Source organism: Heterocephalus glaber, unplaced genomic scaffold (assembly GCF_053883595.1).
Source record: "Heterocephalus glaber isolate CG9 unplaced genomic scaffold, H.glaber_assembly_v1.0 deba00001532, whole genome shotgun sequence".
NCBI classification, from domain to species: domain Eukaryota; kingdom Metazoa; phylum Chordata; class Mammalia; order Rodentia; family Bathyergidae; genus Heterocephalus; species Heterocephalus glaber.
The window spans coordinates 17,112,593-17,137,654 of NW_028258330.1; the positions used below are offsets into that span (position 1 = coordinate 17,112,593).

A 25,062-nucleotide genomic window follows, 5' to 3' on the forward strand; every position below is an offset into this window, starting at 1 on the left:
GGACCCAATCCTCCAGAACAGAGGGCTGGATGTGTCACTTACCCATCCCCAGTCACGGCTCCAGAGCCCCTTCTCCATCAACCTCCAGGGGTGACATGGACAAGAAGAGGCCAAAGAGTTCCTTGGTTATCTTAGATGAAAACAAAACGTACTTTCCAACTACATTTTGCTTAATGAAGTTGCCTCTTGCCCAAAGTATTTTAGTTCAAGAAGCTACCAAGGTTCACCTATTAGATCATGTTGAATCTTTGCTCTAAACTTATCACGTGGTTATTGTGAGACTTAAGCAGGGGAAAGGAATGTGAAAGCCAAACATCAATTACAAAGTGTTACCCAACAGCCATGGCCCTATCTCTGATGAAGGAGGACCAAGCAGTAAACCTGAGATTCAGAACACCCCTCTGGTTTATAATCAACCCCTCACCCTGGCTTAGTTTCCTTTTAAACGTTGTTATAACCTTAAATTGTGTTCTATTTGTTTTTACATACTCTACTGTCAGTCTTCTTCACCAGAAGACAAGTTCTTCAAAGGCAAGGACTTGATTTCACTCACTCCTATATCCACAGTTGTCTGAAGAAGCAAATGAGTGCAGGGATAAATGAATGAATGCAACATAAGCTCCAAGCTGGTTGCAGTTAATGTTTTGGACAAGTTACTTAACCTGAGTTTTAATTTCCTCATCGTTAAAATAAGCATGATAAAATCTACCTGGTTAGAATATTCCAGGAAGTAAGACGAACTAAGCTTAATTATTCAAACTACAGTCTGCAGCCTGGGAATGTGAGTTAGATGCAGATTCTCAGCCCCTAAACCAGACCTCCTGATGCAGGATCTGCACTTTAACAAGATCCCGGGTGCTTCCCATAACATTACAGTTTGAAAAGCCTTGAACTCAGGTATGGGAAAATGTAAACTGTACGACAATAAACACATGCATTATTATTATTGCATTTGTGCTTGCTTGCCATACATTCCCACTCAATTTCACTTATGGGTCCAAAGGAGGATCCCAAAGGCTGTCAGAACACTTAAGACAGTCCAAATATTTGATCACAAACAAATATAATAGCAATAAACAATAATCCTAAAGGTCCTCTGACATATGGCTGAAGAGAATATTAAAAGGTAAGATCTCTTTGTTAAGACATTTGGCAATCATCCCAAAGCTCTTGAAATACACATAATCTTTGGCCAATTTCATAAGAACTTGTCTTAAGGAAGTAATAAAGCACATACACAAAGATCTAGCACAGATTTGCCAGCTGTGGTGCCACACACCTGTAATCCCAGCATTTAGGAGGCTGAAGCAGGAGGATTTGCAGCAAGTTCAAGGCCAGCCTGGGCTACATAGTGAGGCTCTGTCTCCAAAAAAGGAAAAAAAAAAGATTTAGCACAGACCGATGTTAGGAGGGAAATGCAGATAGTATAAGCATTAGACTAAATGAAAGCAGGTATATCCAAATAACACAAAGCCCTGTGTGATAGTAGATCGTGTCAACTTGAGAAGTTTAGTTAAAAGAAGCTTAACTAAATAGGCTCAGCAATTCCATACCCTAGAGTTCGGAAGACCCATCCTAGGATGGCTCCTCACCTAGATGGTATCAAGAGGAAATGAGGAAGGACAGAGCTGCTTCAGTTTCTTCTGAGAAGCTCCAGTCTTGGCCTTCACCTTAGGTGTCATCTCCTGGCTTCCAGCACAGACTCTTCAGCTTCTGGCAGGGATCCTTCAGCCTTCTGGTGTAGCCTCTTCAGCCTTCTATCACAGACCCCTGATGTGGACTCACACAGGACTCACTCTGTAGTGAGCTCCAGACCTTCAACTAAATCCTTTGGTCTCCTGAGTGCAGACAGACCCTCTGCACTCTTCCTCATCCAACCCTGTGGGTGGCCATTGTAAGCCAGTCTTGTAACTTCTTATATATTTATATATCTTGTGTTATATCTGTTTCTCTAGTAAATACTGACTGATACACCCTGTAATCTCATTTGGTATTTTGGAAAAATATTAATCACCAATAAGTTTTAATTTCTTCATCGTTAAAATAAGCATGATAAGGCCAGGGATTTAGTTCAGTGGTTTTGCCGCCTGCTGCGCAAGCGCAAGGACCTGAGTTCGATCCCTGGTACCAAAAATTTAAAAAAATTTTTTTAAAAAAAGCATAATAAAATCTAGCTGGTTAGAGTAGACCAATAAGTTGACCAAGCAAGACTCACGCAATACCCTTCAAAAAACCACCTATTTTCTTGGTTTCTATTTCTGCCTTTTTAGACAAAAAAGCCATTCCTTTTCCTCTCCATGGAGAAAAGTCAGAACAGCTTTCATGAGACATCTGGGCCTTCTTATACCATGAAAGTGCTCCAAATACCACTGGCCATTGAAAAACAAATCTCAGTTTGGTAACGAATGGTCCAGTTCCATATAATAGGTACAGTGTCGATCTTGATTCCAAGTTAAAGTTTCCACTTCTTCCAACAGTTGCCATAGCCTTGCCACCTGCAGGGTGATTTCTTTTTCTTTTTTTTTGGTACCAGGGATCAAACTCGGGACCTTGCACTTTCGAGGCAGGCAGCGGAACCACTGAGCTAAAACCCCGGCCCTGCAGAGTGATTTCTTAACAGAAGCGTAGGAATTAACCATGAAGAAAGGAGAGGAGGGGCAGTCCAGAAGGAGGGAAGAGCCTAGACAAGGGTGGGGAGACAGAAAGTCCCCTCCCTCGGTGAACGCTGAGCCAGCCATCCTGGCAGAGTTAGAGCTCTCATTATGGCAATATAGCTTCAAAAGCTGCCAGAAATTCAACTACATACGATTGGAATTTTACAAAAGACACACTGCATGTGTGTGCAATCCTGTGAGCTGCTGAGAGCCCTGGTTTGAGAGTTAAGTAGGGGTAAATTCAAACCCTCCTTTTGCCATTTAGCCCCTGGGGACCCTGTGCAGATTGCTTCAGTTAATTCCATTTCCTGGGGTCTGTAAAATGATGTTCTCTCTCAGCTTAGGAGGAGGAAGTGGGATAATGCATGTGAAAAACAAGGTACTGTACCTGGGGCATAGAAATTGCTCACCAAAAGCTCACTGCTGCACGGCCTGCCTGGGGGACTCAGACATTGCAGGCTTGAACTCATGCCCCCCAGTGGTCAAGGACTGAAGTAACTGCGACATCCTCAATTCCTGCTAAGCAAGCAAGGCCGTGTGTCCCCGTCCATACTCCAAGAACCATCTCCTTCCCAAAACAATATTCCTTAGAAGAAAGAAGACATGGAAGACAGTGCTTAGAAAAGGTGCAGAGATTCAGGGACACATGGGAACTGGAGTCCAAAGGCCCCTTCCAGAAGGCCCTGACTGATAAAGTCACCTTGGGATCTTCATAAGTTGGTTGGGAAGGGGTAGTATCAGGCTTGCTTTGTCATTCCCAGCCATCTTCCATTCCCTCCTTTCCCTGTGGAAACCAAAGCTGGACCCTGGCCTCCAGGTGTCTGAGACTGTTTATTCTGTCCATTCATCTGGCCTAGGGAAGTTTGGAGACTCTGCTTGTCCCCAAAGGGAAAACAAAAGATATCCTCTCAATGTTCTGGACACAATACTACAGCCTCCATTAGCTTGCAATCTGCATCTGAAATTATTGTATGTGATAACATGAACAAACATTTTGCCACTGTACAACAAGAGCCACCACCTCTCCAGCCTGCAGTGATTTTCCTCTCCTTGTCTGAAGCCCCGCCTGCTGTTAACCTCACTTACAGGGACCAAATTCTATATCAGGAACAAATGACAGGATCCATTGTGGCTAAGTGAAGCCGAAAAATAATTAAGGCAAAAATACTATGCCCATAGAATCTTTGGGGATAACAAGAGGAGGAGCCCAGGGGATGAACTTCAAGAACCACCTCTGAAATGTAGCTGGAGAACCGGCCTGAGGGCGGACTCGCCACTGCTGCATTTGACCATGACGTTACTGCACTTGCTACTGCCACCAGCCAGCACTGATGTCCTGTCTCCTTCAGAACTTCAACCTGGCCTCCAGGAACCCACTGGCACTGCTACCACCAAAGTTGGTCGCTCCTGCCACTATCCCAGTCAGGAAAGATGGACATTCCAAACACTTCCTGCCCATGCACCTTACTCCCAAGTATCTGAATAAAGAAACAGAGGTCATAGGGGCCGGGGATTTACCTCAGTGGTTCTGACACCTGCCTTGCAGGCACAAGGTTCCCAGTTTGATCCCTGATACCAAAAAAACAATAAAGCCTCAGGATTTTAAAAAAAAGAAAGAGAGGTCATAGGCCAGTGTCCTAGCTGCAAGGGAAGTTGGGAAATTGAGTCCTGACTACTAGTCTGGGATAAAAACAGGGATTTCCACAAACATTAAGGAGGACTTTCCAATGATGATGAGCAACTGTGTCTATGTCAGATACCTGCTAGATATTCTAAAGTGAAAAAAAGTGAAATGCAGAACAATGTATTTGGTCTCCTATTACTAGTTTAAGAAGCAAAACTAGTCTGCATGCATAGACCAGCTCTGGGAGGTTCCAGAGGAATAAGTAACTATTATCTCCAGGAAAGGGAACTTTATAATCATGGGTGGGAGGAAGACTTAATTATCACCGTGTCCTCCTTTGCATCTTTTGATTAAAATGGATTGGGGGGTGGGGATAGGAGAAGAGAACCATGTTTCTTGTTTCTCTCTTTCTCCATGGTGGCTCCAACTTGCCTCCAATGAAGGCTTTTTTGCTCCTCTTTGTTCTTCCTCCCTGACTTAGTCCAGAGTCTGTAGACGCATCGGGACACACCCTTTCCGCCCTGGTGAGGAGAGCGTTGGAGAACTTGCCTGGGAGTAGAAAGTAAGAGAAACCATCTCAATGGAAAGGAGAGCATATCTATAATAAGCACATTGCAGTTCTTTGCATTGAGCCAAACAAGTCCTCTACACAGCAAGAACAGCTCCCACTTTGTGTGTCCCAAGGACCCAGAGGAAATAAAATTACATTTTAGGTGACTGTTGCCTATTTTGCTGAGTTGCCAGACTTGAGGCAGTTGATAAACTGAAGACTTCATGACAAAACTTACACTGGGTAGCAGCCTGTTCATTTCTTCCAATAAAACCATCCATTGGTCAGGAAAGAAACTGCACCTTTCTTCTCCTTCAAGCAACTTTCTCATTCTAGCTAAATTATAGGATGAATATTTTAAATTTTCTGAACTTTGAGAGCTCATTTAGTGAAAATGGAACGGTGCTAGAGGAAGAAAGCAGCTTGTGTTTAACAAGTTAAATGTAGCCAGAAATTTATATTTTGTTAGTATATGTTTGCTATATATAATGACTGTATTCATCATGGGGAATTGGCACATATACATGTTGCATCTTTTTATTTATTTATTTATTTTTGGTACCGGGGATCGAACTCGGGATCTTGTGCTTGCGCAGCAGGCGATGGAAACACTGAGCTAAATCCCCGGCCCCATGTTGCATCTTGAACATTTTTACTTCCCTTCCTCTCTCCTCCCTCCTGTCTCTCCCTTTTCCCAGGTCCCCTTTTCATCTCCACAAAGTCTATCTCTTTGTTTCCAATCATCTTTCTCTTATGTCCCTCTTTAGATTTTCTATATTTTGCATCTCTCATATAAGAGAAACTATGAGATATTTAACCTGTTGATTTATTTCAATTAGCATTATGGGCTCGAGGTGTATCCACTGTCTTACAAATGACTCAAATTTATCCTTCTTTATGGCTGAGTAGTACTCCAGTGTGTGTGTGTGTGACATTTTCTTTTCTTTTCTTTTCTTTTTTTTTTGTTCCCAGGGATCAAACTCATGACTTTGTGCTTACAAGGCAGGCTCAGCACCACTGAGCTAAATCCCAAGCCCTATGACATTTTGTTTATCCATCTGTTGATGAGCACACAGGCTGCTTCCATAATATAGCTATTACAAATTGTTTTGCTATGAGCATGAGTATTTCCCTTTTGTCCTATGGAACATGACCACATTTCTCATCCAGTTCAGTCTACTCACAGCCTACATGATAAGACAGACACATCTTCCTTTTGAAGACACTAACTCATAAGTCAGTTTATCAGTGTGTGGGTGACTGATAATAGATATTACTTCAGTATTTGCCCCATAAACATGTGAGATTTTATGGTAAAGAGATATAGCTCCTCTTTATATATCCATCACCCTTTTGTTACCTGATGCACAATAACTACCTGCTAGCCAAAAATACCTTTTATAGAAACTACAGGTTATATGGGTCACTATCGAGATCTTATCCAAAGCTTCAAATTGTCTCAAAAATCACTTCCTTGACTATAAGGCAAGAGAAAGGAGAGCAGGAGGAGAGGGGAGGAGAGGGGAAGAGAGGATAGCAATGGGAATGGATATTATCAAAATATGTTACATGTATCTATGAAAATGTCACAGTGAGCCTCAGTTCAAAAGCTATTTTTAAAATGCTTGTTGAATAAAGAAATTTAAAAATCACTTCCTTGCTGAAGTCTTTTCTCATACTCCCCAATGCATCTGTCTTCTCTCTTCACATCTTACAACTGGAAGAAAAAGTCTGTGCCTAGTTAATCTACATACTTTCGGCAAGTACAATATCTAGCACAGTGCCTGGCTAATACAGTGGCTAAATGAATAAATAAGCTAAATTTGCTAAATTAAATTACAGGCTCAGAGTGGTGGTTCTATGACTTCATAAAAGGGAGAGAGTTCCTTCTACCCACCCATTTTACAGATGAGGAAACCATCATTTTTATGTCTGCTTTTTCTACTGTCACCAGGAAGCCAGTCCTGATGCTGTGAAGAACCAGCCCCTCACCCTGGTCCTCAGTTCTTTGGGCCTTTGATGAAAGACTTCAGTCAAGACACATAGGCAGCTGTGCAGAAGTACAGGTAGAGTTTATTGTAAGTCAAATACACAGTTACACCTTCAAGCAGGAAGGCAGGCATGCCACAGAGACATCTGCATGGAGTACAAGTTTGGCTGTCTTCCTGTACACTGCCTCACTCCTGGGGAATCAGGATGGTTATCACCACTTCATTTACCTGATGTACACACTTAGTGACACTTTTCCTAGAAGTTACTTTGGAATGTCAATATCTCAAAAGTGTCTTTCTGTTCTTTTCAATTGGCCTATGTTCCCTGAGGGGCCTTAATCAAGAAACCTAGGAAGGAAATTGTGAAAGAAAAAGTTCTAATCTAAATCAGGACTCACCCAAGGAGGGAGGGTCTTTAAAGAATGTTGCCCTTGCTGATATCATCAGACATAGGCCCCGGCCCCCAAGAATGCCATAAACCTTGTTTTGGAAAAAAAAAAAAAAATACTAGGTGGTGTATGTGCACAATGTGTAACCTTAACATGTCCCTGTGCTGTGCAGGATCACTTTGGGTCTGAGAACTAACAAATACTGGAAATGCGTTACACAGGAAGTCTCTTCATTTAGCTATGAGTGTATACTAAGGGAAGTTTTTCTCATTTAGCTGTAACTAGCAGAGCACGCTATTCGGCACCTCCTTTGTCCCCCATGCCCATTAATGTTTACCTGGCCAGCACCACCCGGGCCCAGCTCCACCCCGCAAGTAGCAAACCGTCCACAACCCTCCCCCAGGTGAAGGAAGGGGGCGGAAGGGGGCGTGGAGCGGTTGTGCAAATCGCCCAAAGTCACCTGCCCTTCCTGGGTGGCCTTGCTCTTTGGAAACGAATCCAATAGCAAGGTGACCAGCAGACGGAGTGGAGAGCCTGAGGTGAGCCACAGCAGACGAGGCCCAGACGTGGCCCAGCCTCGGGTCTCTCGAGGTCTTCCGTCCTTGCACCTCGCCCTGCTGGGGATTCACATCCCGCTCTGACTCAGCTATGAGTCGCCTCGGTCTCTCCCACCCGGCTGGGTGCTCCAGGCTCCTTGCAAAGCAACGCAGTCGTTCCAGCCAGGAAGAGAGTCTCCCAGCCTGCACGCCCCAGGGTCTGAGCAATGCGAGTGCCCGGAGGGCAAGGGAAGCGGGGACCTTAATCACCTGGGCTCTTCCCGGTGCGCCTGGGGACGCCGAGCGAGCTGGAGGCGGCCTCTGACGGAGGCGTGATGGGAGGTCGCAGGAGAGGCCGGGGGTGGGTGGTGATCCCGCGTTCCAGGGCTCGCTCCCCGCCCTCCTGTCTCAGGGCTGCCTTTGGCCACCACAGGCCCTTAAAAGCTGCAGGCTGCGCCTCCTCCTCCCCGAGGGAGCAAGACCCAGCAGGCCGAGCTGGGCGTGCCCTCGCCTGTCCGCCGCGCCGCCCGGGCCTCGCAGTGTCGCTGGGGCCCAGACAGTGCACCCGCCCGCGTCCCGCCGGGCTCCGCCTGGGTGGCCTCTGCCCAGGTCTCAGGGGAGCAGCTGTTCACGTGCGCGGCCGCCAGGCTGGACGGACAGGAGGTGGGTGCTCGGGGGCTGGGGTCGGGAGCCTGGGATGGGCACTGTCCTGGCTTGAGACCCCTGTCCCGTCCTTGCTGCAGCCCTTGGCAGGTCAAGGTAGGTGTTGAACTAGAAATGATTTCCTGGCCCTTGACGGGCAGGGATAGGTTTCTGTCCACCCAGCATTGCAGCATAATGGACAGACAGACACCGAGCATGGCCAAAGACAGACCGAGTAGTCCTGGCCACGGGGCACCTCTGATCCAACAGAGGAAGGTCGAGGCTTCTTTCCGCTACCCTTTCTTCCCTCTGACTTTCTGGGATTCTCGCTTTGGCCTCCTTGGTTCTCCCCGGCTCAAGTTTGCTGTTCCCTACAAGTAACAGCTTGCTGCCCTCCAGAAGTTCCTTCGGAAAGGAAGGCGCAGAATGATAGGAAAGGAATGTGGGGAAACCAGATTGCCCAATTTGGGGTGGAATTTTCAATGCGAAGGACTCTCCATCTCTGGCCTGTGGGAGAAGCGTCTGGTCCCCAGGTTAGAAGACCTTGTATCTGATCACTGGAAAACAGTCACCTTAAAGGAAGGCTATTTTCTTTAGGTACAAAATATTTTTTAAATGAAACCTCAGACAGTAACATTTTAGAAATTTTAGGCTCTGACAAACAGTTAGAGGCTGAGTTTGAGTCTGATTATGAAAGGTTTCTTTATTGTGCCCCTACTGGGAAACATTGCGTTGAGCGACGTGCTCAGTAAAGGCCTCAGGGAGTTTAGCTCCTTCGTCTTAATTAGCAAGGACACAGCCCAGCCTGGTGAATAAGGCTTTGGAGTGAGAAAGCCGTGTTCCTCTCTGGGCAACACGTCTCACCCGAGTGACTTCAGAGCTCGGAGCTGGGTTCCTCATGCTTAACGAAGATTCCTGAAAGCAGGAAGGAGACAACAGAAAGACAGCAGCTAATGCAGATCGCCTCACGGGAAAATGGTACCGCAGGCTACGACGACAGAGGGCGGTGGGTGGGCCCTGTGATCACGCCCGCCCTCGATGGGGGGGGGGGGGAGCGCCTGGGCTCATGCAGTGAGAGGTAATGGGGTGCAGCCTTGGGATCCTTCCAGTCATAAAACCACTACGTAAGAATTACTTCTGAGTTTCTGAATTTGACTCAAACATCAACTCTGCCCTAACCCTGCTGGGATGTGTAGTAATCAGTTGATGGATTTGCAATATTCGATTTATCTGTTGAGTGTGTTTTGAGATTCCCTTAGTGCTTACAAAGTGCCTTTTCAAGTGAACTCGTAGCTGGTGTGACACCGTTGGTTTAGTTATTGTTGGTTGTAAAAATAACGTTCCTCAGATGCCGTCATAATCCCCAGTTTGATGTTGATCTGGGAGGCTGAAGGGAGGAACTGAGTCTTGGAGTTAATTTTTCACTTGGCGGCTGTGACTCAAAGCTGAGCAGTCAGGTAACCCTCCGGGCTGGTTAGCCCTGTGGGGCTCTGGCCCCCCCTGGCCACATGAGGACCCTGCACGGTCTGAGACTGGCAGCTGGAGAAGCCCTGCCTGCCTCCCCGTGTGCACTGGTGTTTCTCAGTGTTGGTCTGAAGAAAACAGGATTTCTCACGAGCTACTGCTACATAGTAAAGTTTAAAACAAACAAAAAAAAAAGATGAATTTAGTCGTTTGCATGGTTTTTGTTTTAAATCTTTCAAACAATGCCCTTTGGTAGTATCATTTGTTTGTTTCAAAGAGAGAGCTGACATCTCAAATTTTGTTTAAATTCTGCCAGTTTTGGATTCCGATGCTCCTTTTGCCCTCTGAAGCAGGCTGACGCTGCCCTCACCAGCACTTTGGGGAGTGAGCTTTTCTGCTGGATGTCACCCCTGTCTTTCAATCTCTTGCCAAAAGTGTATCCAAAAGCTTCACTGATTCATTTACAAATCCTTTTCTTTTTTTCGGGGCTGGAGACTGAACCCAAGGCCTTTGCACTGAGCTACATCCCAGCCCTTTTTCGTTTTTTATTTGAAAGCTTGGTCTTACTAACTCTTTAAGTTGCCCAGGCCGGACTCAAACTGATCCTCCTGCCTCAGCCTCCCACAGCGCTGGGATTACAGGTGTGCACCACCACTTGGCTCATGTCAATCTTTATAAGGCATAAAACAATAATCTAACTAAATCAAATGCATGGCAATAATTATTAATAAAGTCTATCATTATATTCATTTAAGGTGAAATAATGAATGAGATCAAAATTATTTTGCTACATTTTTATTTTTATTTTTTGAGCTTTTGAGCTTTCATACCAGATGTCAGTATCTATGGGAGGGATGAATTACAGTAAGTCCCTGATTTATGAACTTTCAAGTTTCAAACTTTCACAGACACGTTAGAAACATTCACATTCAGAGATGCAAACAAATCACAGAAGAGCAGTGCCTCGGTTCACAAACTCGATTCTTTCTTTGATTCTGGTAGCAAAGTGAATTGGACGAGAACCAAATCAAATTGCAGCTCACATCTGCCCAGCATTGTTCCAGTTGTGCTGCTGTGTGCTTACTGTACAGTGCGATAGTGTACAATAGTACAACTGGGGAGTTAGTGTGTTTGTGTATGTGTTTGGTTTTTTTATGCTTTACAGTGTATATTTGTGTCAAAGGTATATAAGACTCAATGTGTTGGACTTAAAAACAAATCCGATTTATGACCATTCTGCTGGAACAGAACTTGTTCGTAAGTCAGGAACTTGCTGTAATACACATCTGTTAACAATATTAGAGATAGAGAAAGGTTTAAGACATTCTTGTTTAAAATCAACTTTTTTGAGGGATAATTTTCATACAACAAAATGAAATGAATGTGTATACATTAAAATCTGTGCATGATTGTATGTAAATTATACTTCAATGAAAGTTGATTTTTTAAAAATCTATGGAGGATTGCTATGGTCTATTGCCTTTATAAGAGCTGTTGTCTTTATAATTAAGCTACTGAATTTACTGTCTGGGCACCAGAAGCCCTGCAGAATTTTTGAAGAAGAAGCTAAAATGAAAACCAAAAATAAAAACCAGTTTTGCTTTGCAGGGTCTCCTAGTGTGTCCTCCTCCGTCTGACTGGGTCTGCCTCTTACGCAGCAGACACTGCCTGGGTCAAAATGCTCTCCTCCAGTGACTTCACACCTGCATCCTGGGAGCTCGTGGTCCGAGTTGACCACCCAAACTCAGAGGAGCAGCGGGACATCACGCTAAGGGTGTCTGGGGACCTGCATGTGGGAGGCGTGATGCTCAAGCTGGTGGAGGAGATCAGTAAGTTGGCTTTTCCTGGTGGTTCCTCTCCATCACATCCCCACTTCCTGGCTGATCAGCCCACCTGATCACAGGTCTCTCTGCTCATCCACCTCCCCATGCCCAGAAAGCAGGTACCTCCTCGTTGACCCTCTGTCTCTCCCAGGAAGAAGAGGTGCAAAAGAGAACCCTGCAGGAGCCTCAAGCTAAACCCCAACTACCTTTGTACAGCTGAGTCTATGGGGGACCATCAGACGCTCCCCAGTGGGTATCAGCTGTACTTCCACAAAGACAGTGCCTATTCCATTTCTGACATTTCAGGTGACTTTAGGTGATGGCATTAGACTAAAGTGCTGAGTCTCTGCTAACATTTGGTTGCTTGGAGATAAGTCAGCTTGACGCTAAGGTATCTGATCACCCTTACCATGGGCTGCTATACCTAATAAATGAAGACGGAGCAGGTTTCACATCAGACAACAATGCACAATGAGTCAATACTATTGGACCTAGACTGTAATAGCTTTCTGTTTTCTTTGTACTTATGTTACCTTTTTAAGCCTTTCATATGATGGCTTTTCATTTACACCAATGAGATAAAGTCTTTTTTTAGGTAACCCTTAACTGAAATACAAAATACATAGGCAAAGTGCACTTCTAAGGGCACATGTTCACTGATTTTAAGTCATGTAACCATCACCCAGATCAAGATAGACCATTACCTGTTCTCCTAGCCAGATCCCATACCTGACCTCTCCCAGTCACTACTGCACAGGGTAACCACTGTCCTGGCTGCTAACACCAAGAATAACTTGGCTTGTTTTTGAATTGCATATAAAAGGAATTATATGGGATATACTTGCACAGATTTTCTTTCACTCAACATTATGTCGGAGAGATTTATTCATATTGTTACATGTAGTTTTAGTTCATGTTTTCATTGCTGTATAATATGACAACATTGTATATATAATATATGTGAATCTACCACAGTTTATTCATTTATCTTACTTTGTTTTATTTTGTTTTGTTTTTTGAGCCAGGGTCTTGCTATGTAGTTCAGGCTGGCCTTGAATTCACAGCAGTCATCCTACCTCAGCCTCCTGAGTGCTGGGACTACAGGCTTAGTTACTTTTGTCATTGGTGGGACAAAATACTCAACACCCAAAGTTAAAGGAGGAAAGGCTTATTTCAGCTCACAGTTTGTAGCGGTTTCACTCCATAGGTGTCTGGCTTCAAGGCAGGGTGACATGGAAGAGGGACATTGCAGAGGAGAAACAGTCCATGGCAGAGCAGACAGGAGTCACTGAAGCAGCAGTCAGCAGCCCGCCTTTGCCTTTTATCCCATCCAGGTTACTAGCCTTTTGGGTGGTGTCACCCAGAACTGTGCTAATTTCAGTCAGTGAGCTAATTTAGCACTACACACCCTTAATACTAGTATCACATGCCCTAGATCCAGCCAGCTCCAAAAAGCCCCACCTATGAGCACATGAGGCTTTGGGGGGACATCTAGACACAAGCTGTAAAACCCCCTTCAGTGTCACTGCTTCAGAACTGGGGCTGTAGTGATGCTGCCAGGAGAGAAGGGGTGGTGGCTGTGAAGTTAAATGTTACCTTCTGGCCCTGTGTGCACTTCCTGGGCATCCAGTGGTACAAAGGTACATTTCTACAAGAGGAATAAGATTGATTTTAAAAAACCAAATACTTTGGACTTTCCCAGAATGCCAGCAACACAGGGGTTTTAGAACAAAGAGTTTAGCGTTCATCCTGAACAGAAAGTTCAGACTTCTGTTCCTTCAGTATTTCAATGTGCATGGAGGTAGAGTTCCACTGTTTTCTCCTTGCCCCACTTGGGAGACTCTCGAAAGAAGCCAAGGACTGTTGAGTCCTGGACTGCAAAGAGGTGCAGAGCTAAAGATCAGCTGTTGATTTTGGGTTTTGCACCCAAGGAAGTGGACTCCAGGCACCTCTGCTGGGTCGGCTCTGTCTTTTTACCTGACTGTGCTTCCAATATTTGCAGACATTGCCCAAGACTGGTCAGATTTCGCTCTGTGGTGGGAGCAGAAGCATTGCTGGCTTCTGAAAACCCACTGGACCCTGGACAAATGTGGGGTGCAGGCCGATGCCAGGCTTCTCTTCACCCCTCAGCACAAGATGCTGCGCCTCCGCCTGCCCAACCTGAAGACGGTGCGGATGCGCATCAGCTTCTCAGCCGTGGTGTTCAGAGCCATCAGCGACATCTGCAGAGCCCTGAGTGAGTACCAGCCCCGGCCCTTTAGACTCTCAGCAAGGAACCAGAGAAGAACACTGCTTCATGCTGGCCTGGCGCCCCTGGTGAGGGAGCACCCCTTGCCTAGCAGCTATAAGCCCAGTCTGCGTCCCACAGCCACATATATGGGTTAACATTCATTTCCACCCAGCTCAAAGCAGTTTCAAAAGACATTTGTAAATAGAAGGACAAACCATTAAAGTTGCCCAAAAATTCATGTCCCCAAGCTATACTCAAATTATTATTATGTTTTAGACCAAGGAGGAGAGGGTTGTATTAAATCCTTCATCATTGTAAGAGCTGGTGTTAGTGCGTATTATTTTCGAGTTGATGGTGTTGAAGTGTCTTAACTGCTTCATAAACACCTGGTTCAGTAAACAACTATCTGCAACAGTCACTTGTGAGTGGAAGCCGATTTTTTTTTTTTTGGTACCTGAGATTGAACTTGGGTCCTTGCGCTTGCAGGGCAGGTGGCGGAACCACTGAGCTAAATCCCTGGCCCTGAAGCCGAATTCTTTATGGATTGCTGTCCCAAAGTAGAATTGAGAAACAACCCTGACCTTCTTCTTTACAATGTTCCATAAAACAAGGGAGCTTTGTGCTGTAAAGGTCTTGATGTTTTATTTATTTTATGGTACTGGGATAAACCCAGGGTGCTCTACCTTTGAGCTACATGTTTTTTAATTTTTATCTTGAGACAAGGTTTTGCTATCTTTCCCAGATTGGTCTCAAATCTGAGATCCTCCTGCCTCAGCCTCTCAAGTAGCTGGAATTACAAGTGTGAGCCACCACACTGGACTGAAAGTTAATATTTTAGACCATAATCCCAGCACTGCTGAGGCAGGAAGATTGCTGAGAGTTCGAGCCCAGCCTGGGCTACGTAATGAGTCCAAGGCCAGCTTGAAGTACAGAATGAGACACTGTCTCAACCTCCCCCCAAAAAAGAAAGTTAATATTTTATATTTTTTGAAAGAATATAGATATCTTCTTTGGTACCAAAGCCAAAAGTGAGCTTTTGAACACAGAATAGATAACTACATATATTTCTGTGGGTCATCTGTCTCATTTGTTGAATTATAGAGCCCTTCATTCACTCACTTACAAGTATTTATGGAGCACCTACCAAGGGCTAAGTGGTGTGACAAGTGCTGGGGGGAAATGAGCCAACACATGTGAAAAGTAAGAAAAGGATATAGGATATAGAAAGAGAAAAAGGGGGACAGTGTCAGCAGGGTTGAGAATTCCAGTGCTGGACAGTGAGGGTGGGGATGGCATGAAATAGGGCCGGGCAGAAAGCAGGTCCTGGGCAGGTCTGTGTCCCTCCGCCCTGGAGCACATGAGCTGCCTCGTGACCACTGAGTGACCGGTGAATGGACCCTTCCATTCCAGAGCATCACCTCCAATGTGACCCTGGTGCGTGGGCCAAGGACACACACAATCCCGCTTTGTTTTCAGTTATAGTCCAAGGAAAATTTGAAAGCAAAGTTAATGATTAAATAAAATGGTGCTTCAAGTGGCCAGGGATTTAGCTCAGTGGTGCCGCAGCCTGAGTTGCAAGTGCAAGGTCCTGAGTTCGATCCCCAGTACCAAAAAAAAAACAACAAAATGGTGCTTCCCACACAGACTGGAAGTGCACATCATAGCCAAGGCCAAGAACTTGAAGTTTTAAGATAAACGGCAGCAGTCAGATGTCCTCTTCCCTGCTTATGTCTTAATGGTTGCCTTAAGGCTCCACCTGGCATTTCTTTTCTTTTCTTTTTTGAGACAGCATCTCAATCTATAATTCAGACTGGCCTTGAATTCACTATGTAGCACAGGCTGGCCTCAAACTCCTGGTGATCCTCCTGCCTCAACCTCCCAAGTCCTGGTATTACAGGCATGTGCCACCACACCCAACCCTCTCGGGGTTTCTAACATGGGTTTCTACATCTGATCGGTTGAATTAAATCACACCCAGCAGTTGCTTAGTCACTTTCCCATCACCGAGACATGGAATGGGAGTTGGAAAGTGAAATTGGGAAGAGCAGGCCACCAATAAGGGTGCCACCAACTAGGTCACACCGGGAGCAACTGGAGACTCTGGGAGACAACGCAGACCCAGCCTCAGGGCAGCACCTCCTCCCTGGCAGAGGCATTTGGGCACCTCTGGGGGCCGATACTAGGGAGCCTGAGTGTCCTCCTGACCTTGTGGACTGTTGTGTGTCCTCGGGCAGCCACCAGAGCGAGCCCTCAAGCCAAGACGAATGTCCTTGAGGCTACTGAAGTCACACACTGAAAGGGAGGGCCAAGAAGAGGTGCAGGAGTGAGGATGTCAGACCCGGCGGCGTGTGGGAGAAGGGCAGTCAGCCCTGCAGGCCACAGAAGAGGGAGGCCGGCCCGTGGTGGTGGTCACAAAACGGAAAGAGAGGGAAGACAGGAAGAAAGAAGGAGAAGAACTAGAAACTGGGCTAGTCTGGGTCTCCCGCCACTTCTTTTCCCCCCTTCTATTTCTTCAGACGGGATGCACTTTAGTTTTGTTTACCTCCCAGGAATTTCCTGAGACTTCTCATCAAATGAACAAAATGCCTCTCTCTGAAGGAATTTTCTCTTTACCGTTTAGTTTTACTTTTTTTTCTTTACTGAAGTACATTTGGTATTTTATTTTTAGATATTAGAAGATCAGAAGAACTTTCCTTGTTAAAGCCTTCTGGTGACTATATTAAGAAGAAAAAGAAGAAAGACAAAAACAATAAGGAGCCTGTGATTGAAGATATTCTGAACCTGGAGAGTTCTCCAACAAGTTCGGGTTCACCAGGTAAGAGCTGTTCTTTTAATTTGTAAGTGTAGATGAAAACCCAAGAGGAAAATCTCGCTCGCTCTCTCTCAACAAATGAGGAAGAAAATTGCAGGACTGATGAGATGAAGAAGATGTCCAGTTAATATTACAAATAACAAAACTTTATTTCAGGGCCGGGGATTTAGCTCAGTGGATCTGCCACCTGCCTCACAAGCACAAGGTCCTGAGTTTGATCCCTGGTACAAAAAAAAACACTTTATTTCAGCCTTTTTCTCAACAGGTATACTTAATAACTCATTATTATAATTGCATATCTTATGTTGCTGATGAATGCAAAATTTTAGTACAACTGTCCATGGGTTGGGAATAAAAGAGGAATGTTTAGACAGGAGTTGAGTTGGATTGCTCAAAATGTTTCCCTCTTCTTGATTCTCTTTGTGTGATTCTTTCCTAAATTCAATTTATTAGGGTGATAAGGGTTCTGAAGAGGTATCATCCCTTTCTTCTTATTCTACAGTAACCAAGTGTCTAACTTGTGTCCCACTTTAAGGGCTTTCTTGCATAGTATATTCCATTGCAAAGAGTAAGAGACGTATTTGTATTGTATGCAAACCTGAGCCATATGGTCAAGTTGCTGGATTCTTAAAATTGGCAAGTTCTGCCATTTCTTTAAGGGACTGTCTGACATACTCAATAGTTTTGTTCTGTGAGTTTTCCTTTTTTGGGGGGGGTGGGTAATCAGGGATCAAACTTGGGACCTTCTGCTTGCGAGGCAGGTGGAAGAACCACTGAGCTAAATCACTGGCCCAAGTTTTCAGTTTTCTAAGAGTGTCAAGACTTCTGTCAAAATAAGAGAACTTCCAATTATGAGAAAAGAAGTGGTCTTCAACATCTGTATTGATTTTTTGGAAGCCTTTACATCTTTGAGTTCCTAGGAACTGAAAATACAGACCTTTACCTGTGTTCAACTAATCTCCCTACCATCATGACTGCTATGATAAATGGCACCGACACTTAGAGAAATTTCATTTTAGTGTATGGAGCTCCTTACTAAAGATTCCTACCCTGAGTCTCAGGGTAGAACATGTCTTCCCTTGCCTTGCAGGAAGTGCTGGCTTATACAGCAAGACCATGACTCCCACCTATGACCCCATCAACGGGATGCCCGTGTCGTCCACCGTGACGTGGTTTGGTGACAGTCCCTTGGCAGGACAAAGCTGCAGCATCCTCGCCTTCAGCCAGCCCCCCCAGTCCCCAGAAGCACTGGCTGATATGTTCCAGCCCCGGTCCCTGGTGGAAAAAGCCAAGCTTAACACAGGGTACGCGTGGGGCTCCGCTGTGCTTCTCTCTGGACTGGGGTTGACTTAGCAAGAAAGAGGTCGCAGAGAGGGGCAGGGTTGAGGTTTTAAGTTGAGTGGCCTGGGAACTGGGCTTTATTAGTAAAAGCCATGCTGACTTTGGCAGCAAGAAGGGTCACTTCAGTCCCTTTAAAGGTGTGGCAGAATGTGTGAGTCAGGAGAACTCAGAGGCTTACCATGGGTGAATGTCCCTGCTACTGCAGGTATGCAAAGTGTTTTGTGGGATGTAGAGCCATTTATAAGAGCTGGGTCTCTGTGAGCCTTTTGGCACAGTCTCAAAGACAGCTCGCACTGTCTTTGTAGAACCCCACTCCTCGCCATGAATGAGCAAGTCCTGGACCTCAGTTTGAAATGGCCTCAGAAAGTCACCCAAACTACTTCTCATGCCTCGCATATTCTCCATTGAAGTCCCTTGTGAGCAGCGTTCAGCTCTCTAACACACCTGGCCCAGGGATGTCTGGGTCCCCACTGTGCCCTGGGACAGGCTCCCTCTTCCTGTCACTGCTCCACCTCCTAACCCTCTCCCCTTTGCCACCTCTGCTGCCCATTCTGTCCTTGTCCCTTAAGGCCCAGCTGTGTGCCTCTCTCTGCCTCAAGTGTCACCAAAGCCAGTCCCTTCCCTGCAGTTCCGGGCTAGCCCTGGGCTTGCCCCAGTGTCAGGAGGCTGCTATCTTGAGGCTTAGCTCCACATGGATGGTCCCCACCTGGGACAGCCCTGCACAAGGCCTAAGAGAATGAACCAAGGCCTCACCCTTAGCCTCTAGTCCTCTCCACTGTCCAGTTTTTACTTTCCAACTCTAAAATGCCACTGCCCCTAGCCACAGTGACTATCTACATTTAAACTTAGACTTGAATTAGTTGAAATTAAAATGGGGTATTAACCACATTTAAATATCAGACAAGTAGGAGTGGCTAGAGGCTCGGACATTGTTTGGCACTGGTGTGAAGACTTCCCTCACAGCAGAAATCTGATCTGGGCTAAGCCACCTGGTACAGTGGAGAGGCCATGCGGGAAGTCGGGGACTCAGATCCTCTAATGGCACTAAGACTCAGATTCCCCATGAGGCCAGCACTGAGCCTGACCATTGTATTTGACTCTGTTCTCGTCCAATTCAGTTTGCAACCAGCATGGTAGAAAGAATTAAGTTCTTGAACCGAGGCACCACTGTATATGTAATTTACATATAAATATGTATATATGAGTGTGCACATATATATTATATATAAAATGAAACCTTAAAACTACGTTAATATGCAAATATAAGCTATTATTATGTGCTTAATGGTTTGGGAGGGATATTGCTCCTTCTGCCTTTGTTCAAGGATACCCATGTACATATATATATATATATATATATATATATATATATTTAATATAGGCAATATAAATATGTATCATATTGTATGCATAACTGACTGGCTTTAAATCTGCTGCTGTTTTCCAGTTGGCTGGACTCCTCGCGCTCCCTCATGGAACAAGGCATCCAGGAGGATGAGCAGCTGCTGTTACGATTTAAATACTACAGTTTCTTTGACTTGAATCCTAAAGTAAGCTTTTCCCCTTTTATTTCCCCCTCTTTTTTCATGTGAAGTGAAAAACTGAGTCCCTGAATTATCAGAACTAGGATCCGCTGGTGACAAGGTCTCCGGCCTTGCAGGGCGAGGCTGATGCATGCTGGTCTCTGATTCGCATCCTGTGGTTTCTGGTGGGCGTGGTCACTGTCCCTGAGCCGGTGCACTGCTGTCTGGATTCACCCTTCACAGGAAGGAAGGGAGGAGAGTGGCTCCCCAGCCAGAGTCCTCAGTGGTTCCAATAGGAAAGAAGTTGTTGGGTAGGAAAGAAGTTGTTGGCCCAGGTGAGAGCAGGTTTACAGCTGAGAGAGTACACCATGCCTCCCACTGCACTGCTCAAAAATCTGTTGTACCATGTATCAGAATTTATTCCCTTTTTAAGTCTAAATAATATTGTATCATGTGCACAGATGTATCACCTTTTTTTCATTTGTTTGATGTTTGGTTTTTGGCTTTTTGAGCCTTGAACTTACTATGTTCAGCCCGGGGGCTGGCCTCAAACTTGAGGTGCTCCTCCTGCCTCAGCCTCCTGAGTGCTAGGATTCTAGGTGTGTGCCACCATGCCCAGCTACATACCACCTTTTATTACTCAGTCATTGGTAGACATTTGGGATGCTTCGCTTTTGGTAGATAATGCTGCCATGAACATTGCTGTACCAGTATTTGTTTGAATCCCTGATTTCCATTTTCTTGGGTATACAAATAGGAGTGAAATTGCTGTATCATATTCCAAGTTTATCTCTCCAAAAGCTATTATCACTTTTCTTTGGAGATTGCACCATTTTACATCCAAAAGTGCACAAGCGTCCCACTTTCCACACCTTACCAACACTGGTTATTGTATGTGTTTTAGATCAGAGCCAACATGGTATCTCACTGTGGTTATACATATATTTTTGGATGGTGTGATTTTTTTGTTTTGAATTTTTTGTTCCCCAAATAACTAGGCATTTTCAACACTGCATCCAGCATTGAATTCTTTCCTTACTGATATAAAGTGTTACTATTAGTTAAATATGTATACATAGCTCTGTTTCCAGATATTGCTTTATTGATAGTTTGTCCACTCTGTTCTGATACCATGCTATTTTAATTCCCATAGCTTTACAATATGCTTTAATGTCTGTGAGGACAATTGCTACTGATATAGGGAAAATAAATATAACTCTCAAACCTGCTAGATATCCGAAGCATGAGTTTGTGTTCTCTAAAATCTAAGAATGAATTCTAGGAACAACGGAGGTTAAGAGTAGGAAAAAATTATTGAGAGAAAGATAGCTTCTAAGAAAACAGAAAGGGGACCAGAAAATGGGTTACCCACCGACTGCTGCTCAAAGGTGTTTTATGGGAAAAAGCCAAGAGGTGAGGTGGGTTCAAGGTGGGACAAAACTATAGTCAACTATAAGATTACAAGTACAGTCACTTAAATAATACTGATCCAATGAGAAATCACAAGGTGGGCAAAACTATGATCAACCAATAAGATTATAAGTATAGTCCCTTAGGTAATATTGATTAGATGGAGATCCAATAGGGAAGCAAGTCGCATAGCAAGTGTACAAGGACTTTTGGTCAGCGATCTTTCCTCGAAGGGATGGGTAAGATCTTGGTCCCTCACTCAGGTGGTTGATACCTATTTAGAATATCAATCACTGCTATTCATCCTCAGGGGAAGAACACGGGTGTTGTAGTTTCGCCTTTACAATGCTGGCCTTCAGTGAGCTGCATCCCCAGCCCCAGTGAATGTGTCTTCACTGTCCTCCATGTTGGCTCCTCACAGCCTGGCCCTGTCTAACTGCCTACAAGATACCTAATTAACTTACCTATCTACAGTACTACCCCCAACATTGTTCTTCTCTTTCTAAATTTTCTTGGCAATTTTTGAACATTATCTCTTCCACATTAACTTGAAAATCAGCATAAAGTTCTGTTTTAAAATCTCTATCAGATTTTACTTGGGATTACACTGACTTTGCAGATCAATTTGGGATCCCTTCTCTTTATACTGCTTATCATTTTTAAAGCATTTTTACTGTCTGGTTTTATTACCAAAGAGATGTGGTAAGAGAAGGAAAATAATAGAATAGAAAGTGGGTCAGTTTGACCCCTCGAAGAAGCTCTGGAAAATATTCACAAAAAGAAAGGTCTAAATTCAGAAATAAAGTAAGCTGGGGTGATAGACAAGTAGAGGTGTTGCTTCCAGTTACCTGAACTAAGTTTAGTGCATTTCATTTACAGAAAATGGCCTCAGGAGTCCAGAAGTTTTGGGGTTTTTTTAAATAAATTTTATTTTATTTTATTCCATTCTTCCCCTCAAGCCCCCTCCCCTCCCTATGTACAAAAGCTTTGTTTCCATTTTTTCCTGCTATTTTCACTTTTTTCTTGGCCCTTCCTTCCTTTCTCCCTCCCCCCCTCCCTTGTTCCCCTTCCCATTTGAACACTTGCTTCCCATTTCCCAACATCCATTACACATTTCAGTCCTTATTTCCACTTTCTGTTTCTCACACCAGGGAAACAATGCAGTATTTAAACATGTGTGTCCAATTTATTTCACTTAAGAGTATGAAATCAAGGCCCATTCATTTAGCTATAAATGTCTGAAGCTCAGACCCTTCTTTATGGCAGAGTAGTACTCTATTATATATATAAAAAAACACATCTTCTTTATCCACTTGTCAATTGATACTCCAGAAGTTTTGTGCTGTGGAATATAAATACTCCCCCATATACATGCACACATGCACACATCTGTTTCTTTCTCCAGTATGATGCTGTCAGAATAAACCAGCTCTACGAACAAGCCAGGTGGGCTATTCTCTTAGAAGAAATCGACTGCACGGAGGAAGAAATGCTGATCTTTGCGGCACTCCAGGTATGGGAACTTCAGTACTTTTTCTCTGCAAGGAGATAAATCAAGTTCATGCTGCTGAAAGTTTCATTTTCTTTGTACTTTTTTTTTCCTTTGATGAAAGAAATGAAAAGGATACAAGTAGATTTAAATTTAAAATACCCCTCACAATTCATACATGTGTGCATGCTGTGTGAGGCATTGTCTTCCAAGTCTGATTTCTTCCCTACCACAACCCTGACCACTGATGGGGAAGGACCAAGGTGAACTGGACCTTCCCTAAGGATGGAAGGATGGGTTAGATTCAAGGGCCATTTTCCCTGTGCAGGTGGGAGGTCTCCCTTTGGAGGATGTTCATTATCCCAGGGGAATTGTCTTTAGAGAAGGAGTAACTAATGGCTTTGTGTGTGTTTATAATTATTTCTGAAACCCATATTTTCACTTAGTATCACATCAGCAAGCTGTCACTGTCCACTGAATCTCAGGATTTTACAAACGAGTCTGAGGTTGACGAAGTTGAAGCTGCACTTTCTAACTTAGAAGTGACCCTCGAAGGTAGAAAATCAAACAGCACTCTGGTATGGACTTTTCTCTTAACTTGGGATCGTGGCTTTGTTCTGACTGATGAACAATTTCAGGGGAACATTTTAAAATGAGAAATTAGAAAATATTTCATCTGATTTTGTAAAAAATGAACATGCTCTTTACGTGACGAGCTTAAATTTAACAAGAACTGACTAGCTGCTCTCAGGTTACCTCTGCAAGGGACTATGAGATATTTTTTTTGTCATGACTAAGGATAATATTTTTTGTATTGTATTTCTTCCTGGGAATAAGTTGGCTTGGTGTGAGGGAAGGACTCCTGAGGAGGCCACTTCCAAGCACAGAACATGGAATTGGTCCCTTAGGTCTGGAAAGAACCACCCTGTCTACACAGGGGCAGCTGTGAGAGAAGAGAAAATGCTTAGCAGTTACAGTCTTTTATTATCTGTTTAGCCAATTTAGGTCGGTGGAAGTGAAGGCCTTTTTCTAGAGTACTGTCCAACATTCCTAAACCCTTTTAATTTCAGGAAATAAATTTTTTAAACCCTCCAATAAAACATAAAGAAAAAAATTGACTTCTCCTTTGCTCCTGATCCAAGTAGTGTGGCAGAATCCTGTTTGATTCCTTCACAGAGTGCCAACTTTTTGTTTAACTTATTCAATCATGGGGGTAATTATTAGCTTAATCATGTTGAATAAAAGAGGTGGATCCATTGTAACTGGATCTAAATAGTAGTAATGGATAAGAATGAGTCACTGTGTTCCTAAGAATCTCACGGAGTGTTCTCTTATCATTAAATACCTTAAAATAAGAAAGAGCGAATACTTGGTACAAACTAAATGCAAAGGTTCTGCAGAAGTACAGAGCCCTATTTATCAGAGACATGAGCCCCAGGAAATTGGAGTTCTTTTTCTATTTTCTCCACTGATTAAGTAACCGGAAAATTATCCTTCTTAGAATAAGTGAGAAATTCCCTCCTCCTTCTCCCATATTTTTATGTGACTCTAAACAATAGGTTTCTCAGTATGAAAACAGCACCAACCTACATTGCAGAATGAACTTTGAACCGATTTCTCTTGAAAGTTTAGTCCGTGACCCAGATGTGGCCAGAGTTGCCAACTTTAATAGAAAAATGCAAAAGATGTTTTTGTATGTACAAGTAATCATTTCTAATTCAAATTTTTAACTGGAATGGCAAGTGCAAGGAATGCTGAGCGATTTTTTACATTTTTTGCTGTATATGATGCATACAGAAAAATGAAAAATATATAAAGGTACAGATGAAAAAAATGAGTACTAAATTCTTGCCCAAATCAAGACATAGAATTTTGCCAGCCATCCCTGCTGTTCCCCATCCCACTTCCAACCCTCCCCTACCCCAGCCCTTCAACAACTGACTTTTAAATTTGATTTCATTTGAATAATTTGGATTTAAATAACTGCATGTGGCAAGTGGCTACCATCTTGCACGCGGCTGGTTAGAGCGTCAACACCGCCCAGGAATTTCCTTCTTCTGAAATACTATGTTTTTCCTTAGGAGGACATTACTGATATCCCTAAACTTACAGATAATCTCAAATTATTTAGGTAAGTAACCTTTAAGGGGAAAGGGAGTTCCTCATAGCAAAGCCTTGCGGGTAGAGTCCAGGAGGGTGAATTGTGCATCTGCTAGGCCGGTGTGGTTCAGTTAGGCGTGGGCTTTGGTGTCAGACTACGGGCTGTGTCGCAGCAGCAGCACAAGTATGAGCTGGGCAACCTTGAGTGGTGTCTCTATGCTTCTGAGCCTCACCCTTGTGATCTAATAAATGGGAATAAACCTCCTCCTGGGCAGTTGGAAGGATGAGATAAGATGATACCTATGAAACGCTTACCATGAGTCCTGGCTCATAGTATGTGCTCAGTAAATGGTGATACATTTGCTTTTTTTGGTACCGGGGATTGAACTCGGGACGGTGCGCTTGCGAGGCAGGAGCCGGAACCACTGAGCTAAATCCCCAGCAGTAAATGGTGATACAAACATTACTAAAGTCATGAAAAGAA

The 25,062-nt window shown here is 44.1% G+C and overlaps 1 protein-coding gene and 1 long non-coding RNA gene across 12 annotated transcripts in view; one reads left to right on the plus strand and one right to left on the minus strand.

Annotated features, from left to right (window-relative positions):
* Nucleotides 1-8,142, minus strand: part of LOC147824659 (uncharacterized) — a 31,665-nt gene extending 23,523 nt beyond the window's left edge. For 2 of the 4 annotated variants that reach the window (XR_015441972.1, XR_015441971.1), the window contains exons 1-2: nt 8,015-8,142; nt 43-3,240 (exon numbers count right to left, since the gene is read on the minus strand). This is a non-coding gene — a long non-coding RNA (uncharacterized LOC147824659). The remainder of the gene's footprint in view (nt 1-42; nt 3,241-8,014) is intronic. The other 2 variants (XR_015441973.1, XR_015441974.1) reach the window with 2 other exon arrangements.
* The window catches only part of Fermt1 (FERM domain containing kindlin 1), a 33,487-nt gene continuing 16,023 nt past the window's right edge, over nt 7,599-25,062 (plus strand). For 5 of the 8 annotated variants that reach the window (XR_002393467.2, XR_002393466.2, XM_087188677.1 and 2 more), the window contains exons 1-9: nt 7,599-7,747; nt 11,459-11,679; nt 13,676-13,909; nt 16,572-16,718; nt 17,806-18,019; nt 19,504-19,606; nt 22,395-22,502; nt 22,925-23,056; nt 24,560-24,609. Coding sequence is in view for 6 of the 8 variants with exons in the window: in XM_087188677.1 (XP_087044803.1) it covers nt 11,529-11,679; nt 13,676-13,909; nt 16,572-16,718; nt 17,806-18,019; nt 19,504-19,606; nt 22,395-22,502; nt 22,925-23,056; nt 24,560-24,609 (1,139 nt within the window). In the remaining 2 variants the exon portion in view is untranslated. Of the gene's footprint in view, nt 8,408-9,473; nt 10,492-11,458; nt 11,680-11,824; nt 11,923-13,675; nt 13,910-16,571; nt 16,719-17,805; nt 18,020-19,503; nt 19,607-22,394; nt 22,503-22,924; nt 23,057-24,559; nt 24,610-25,062 lie in introns of those variants that run through there. The other 3 variants (XM_021255042.2, XM_021255043.2, XM_021255044.2) reach the window with 3 other exon arrangements.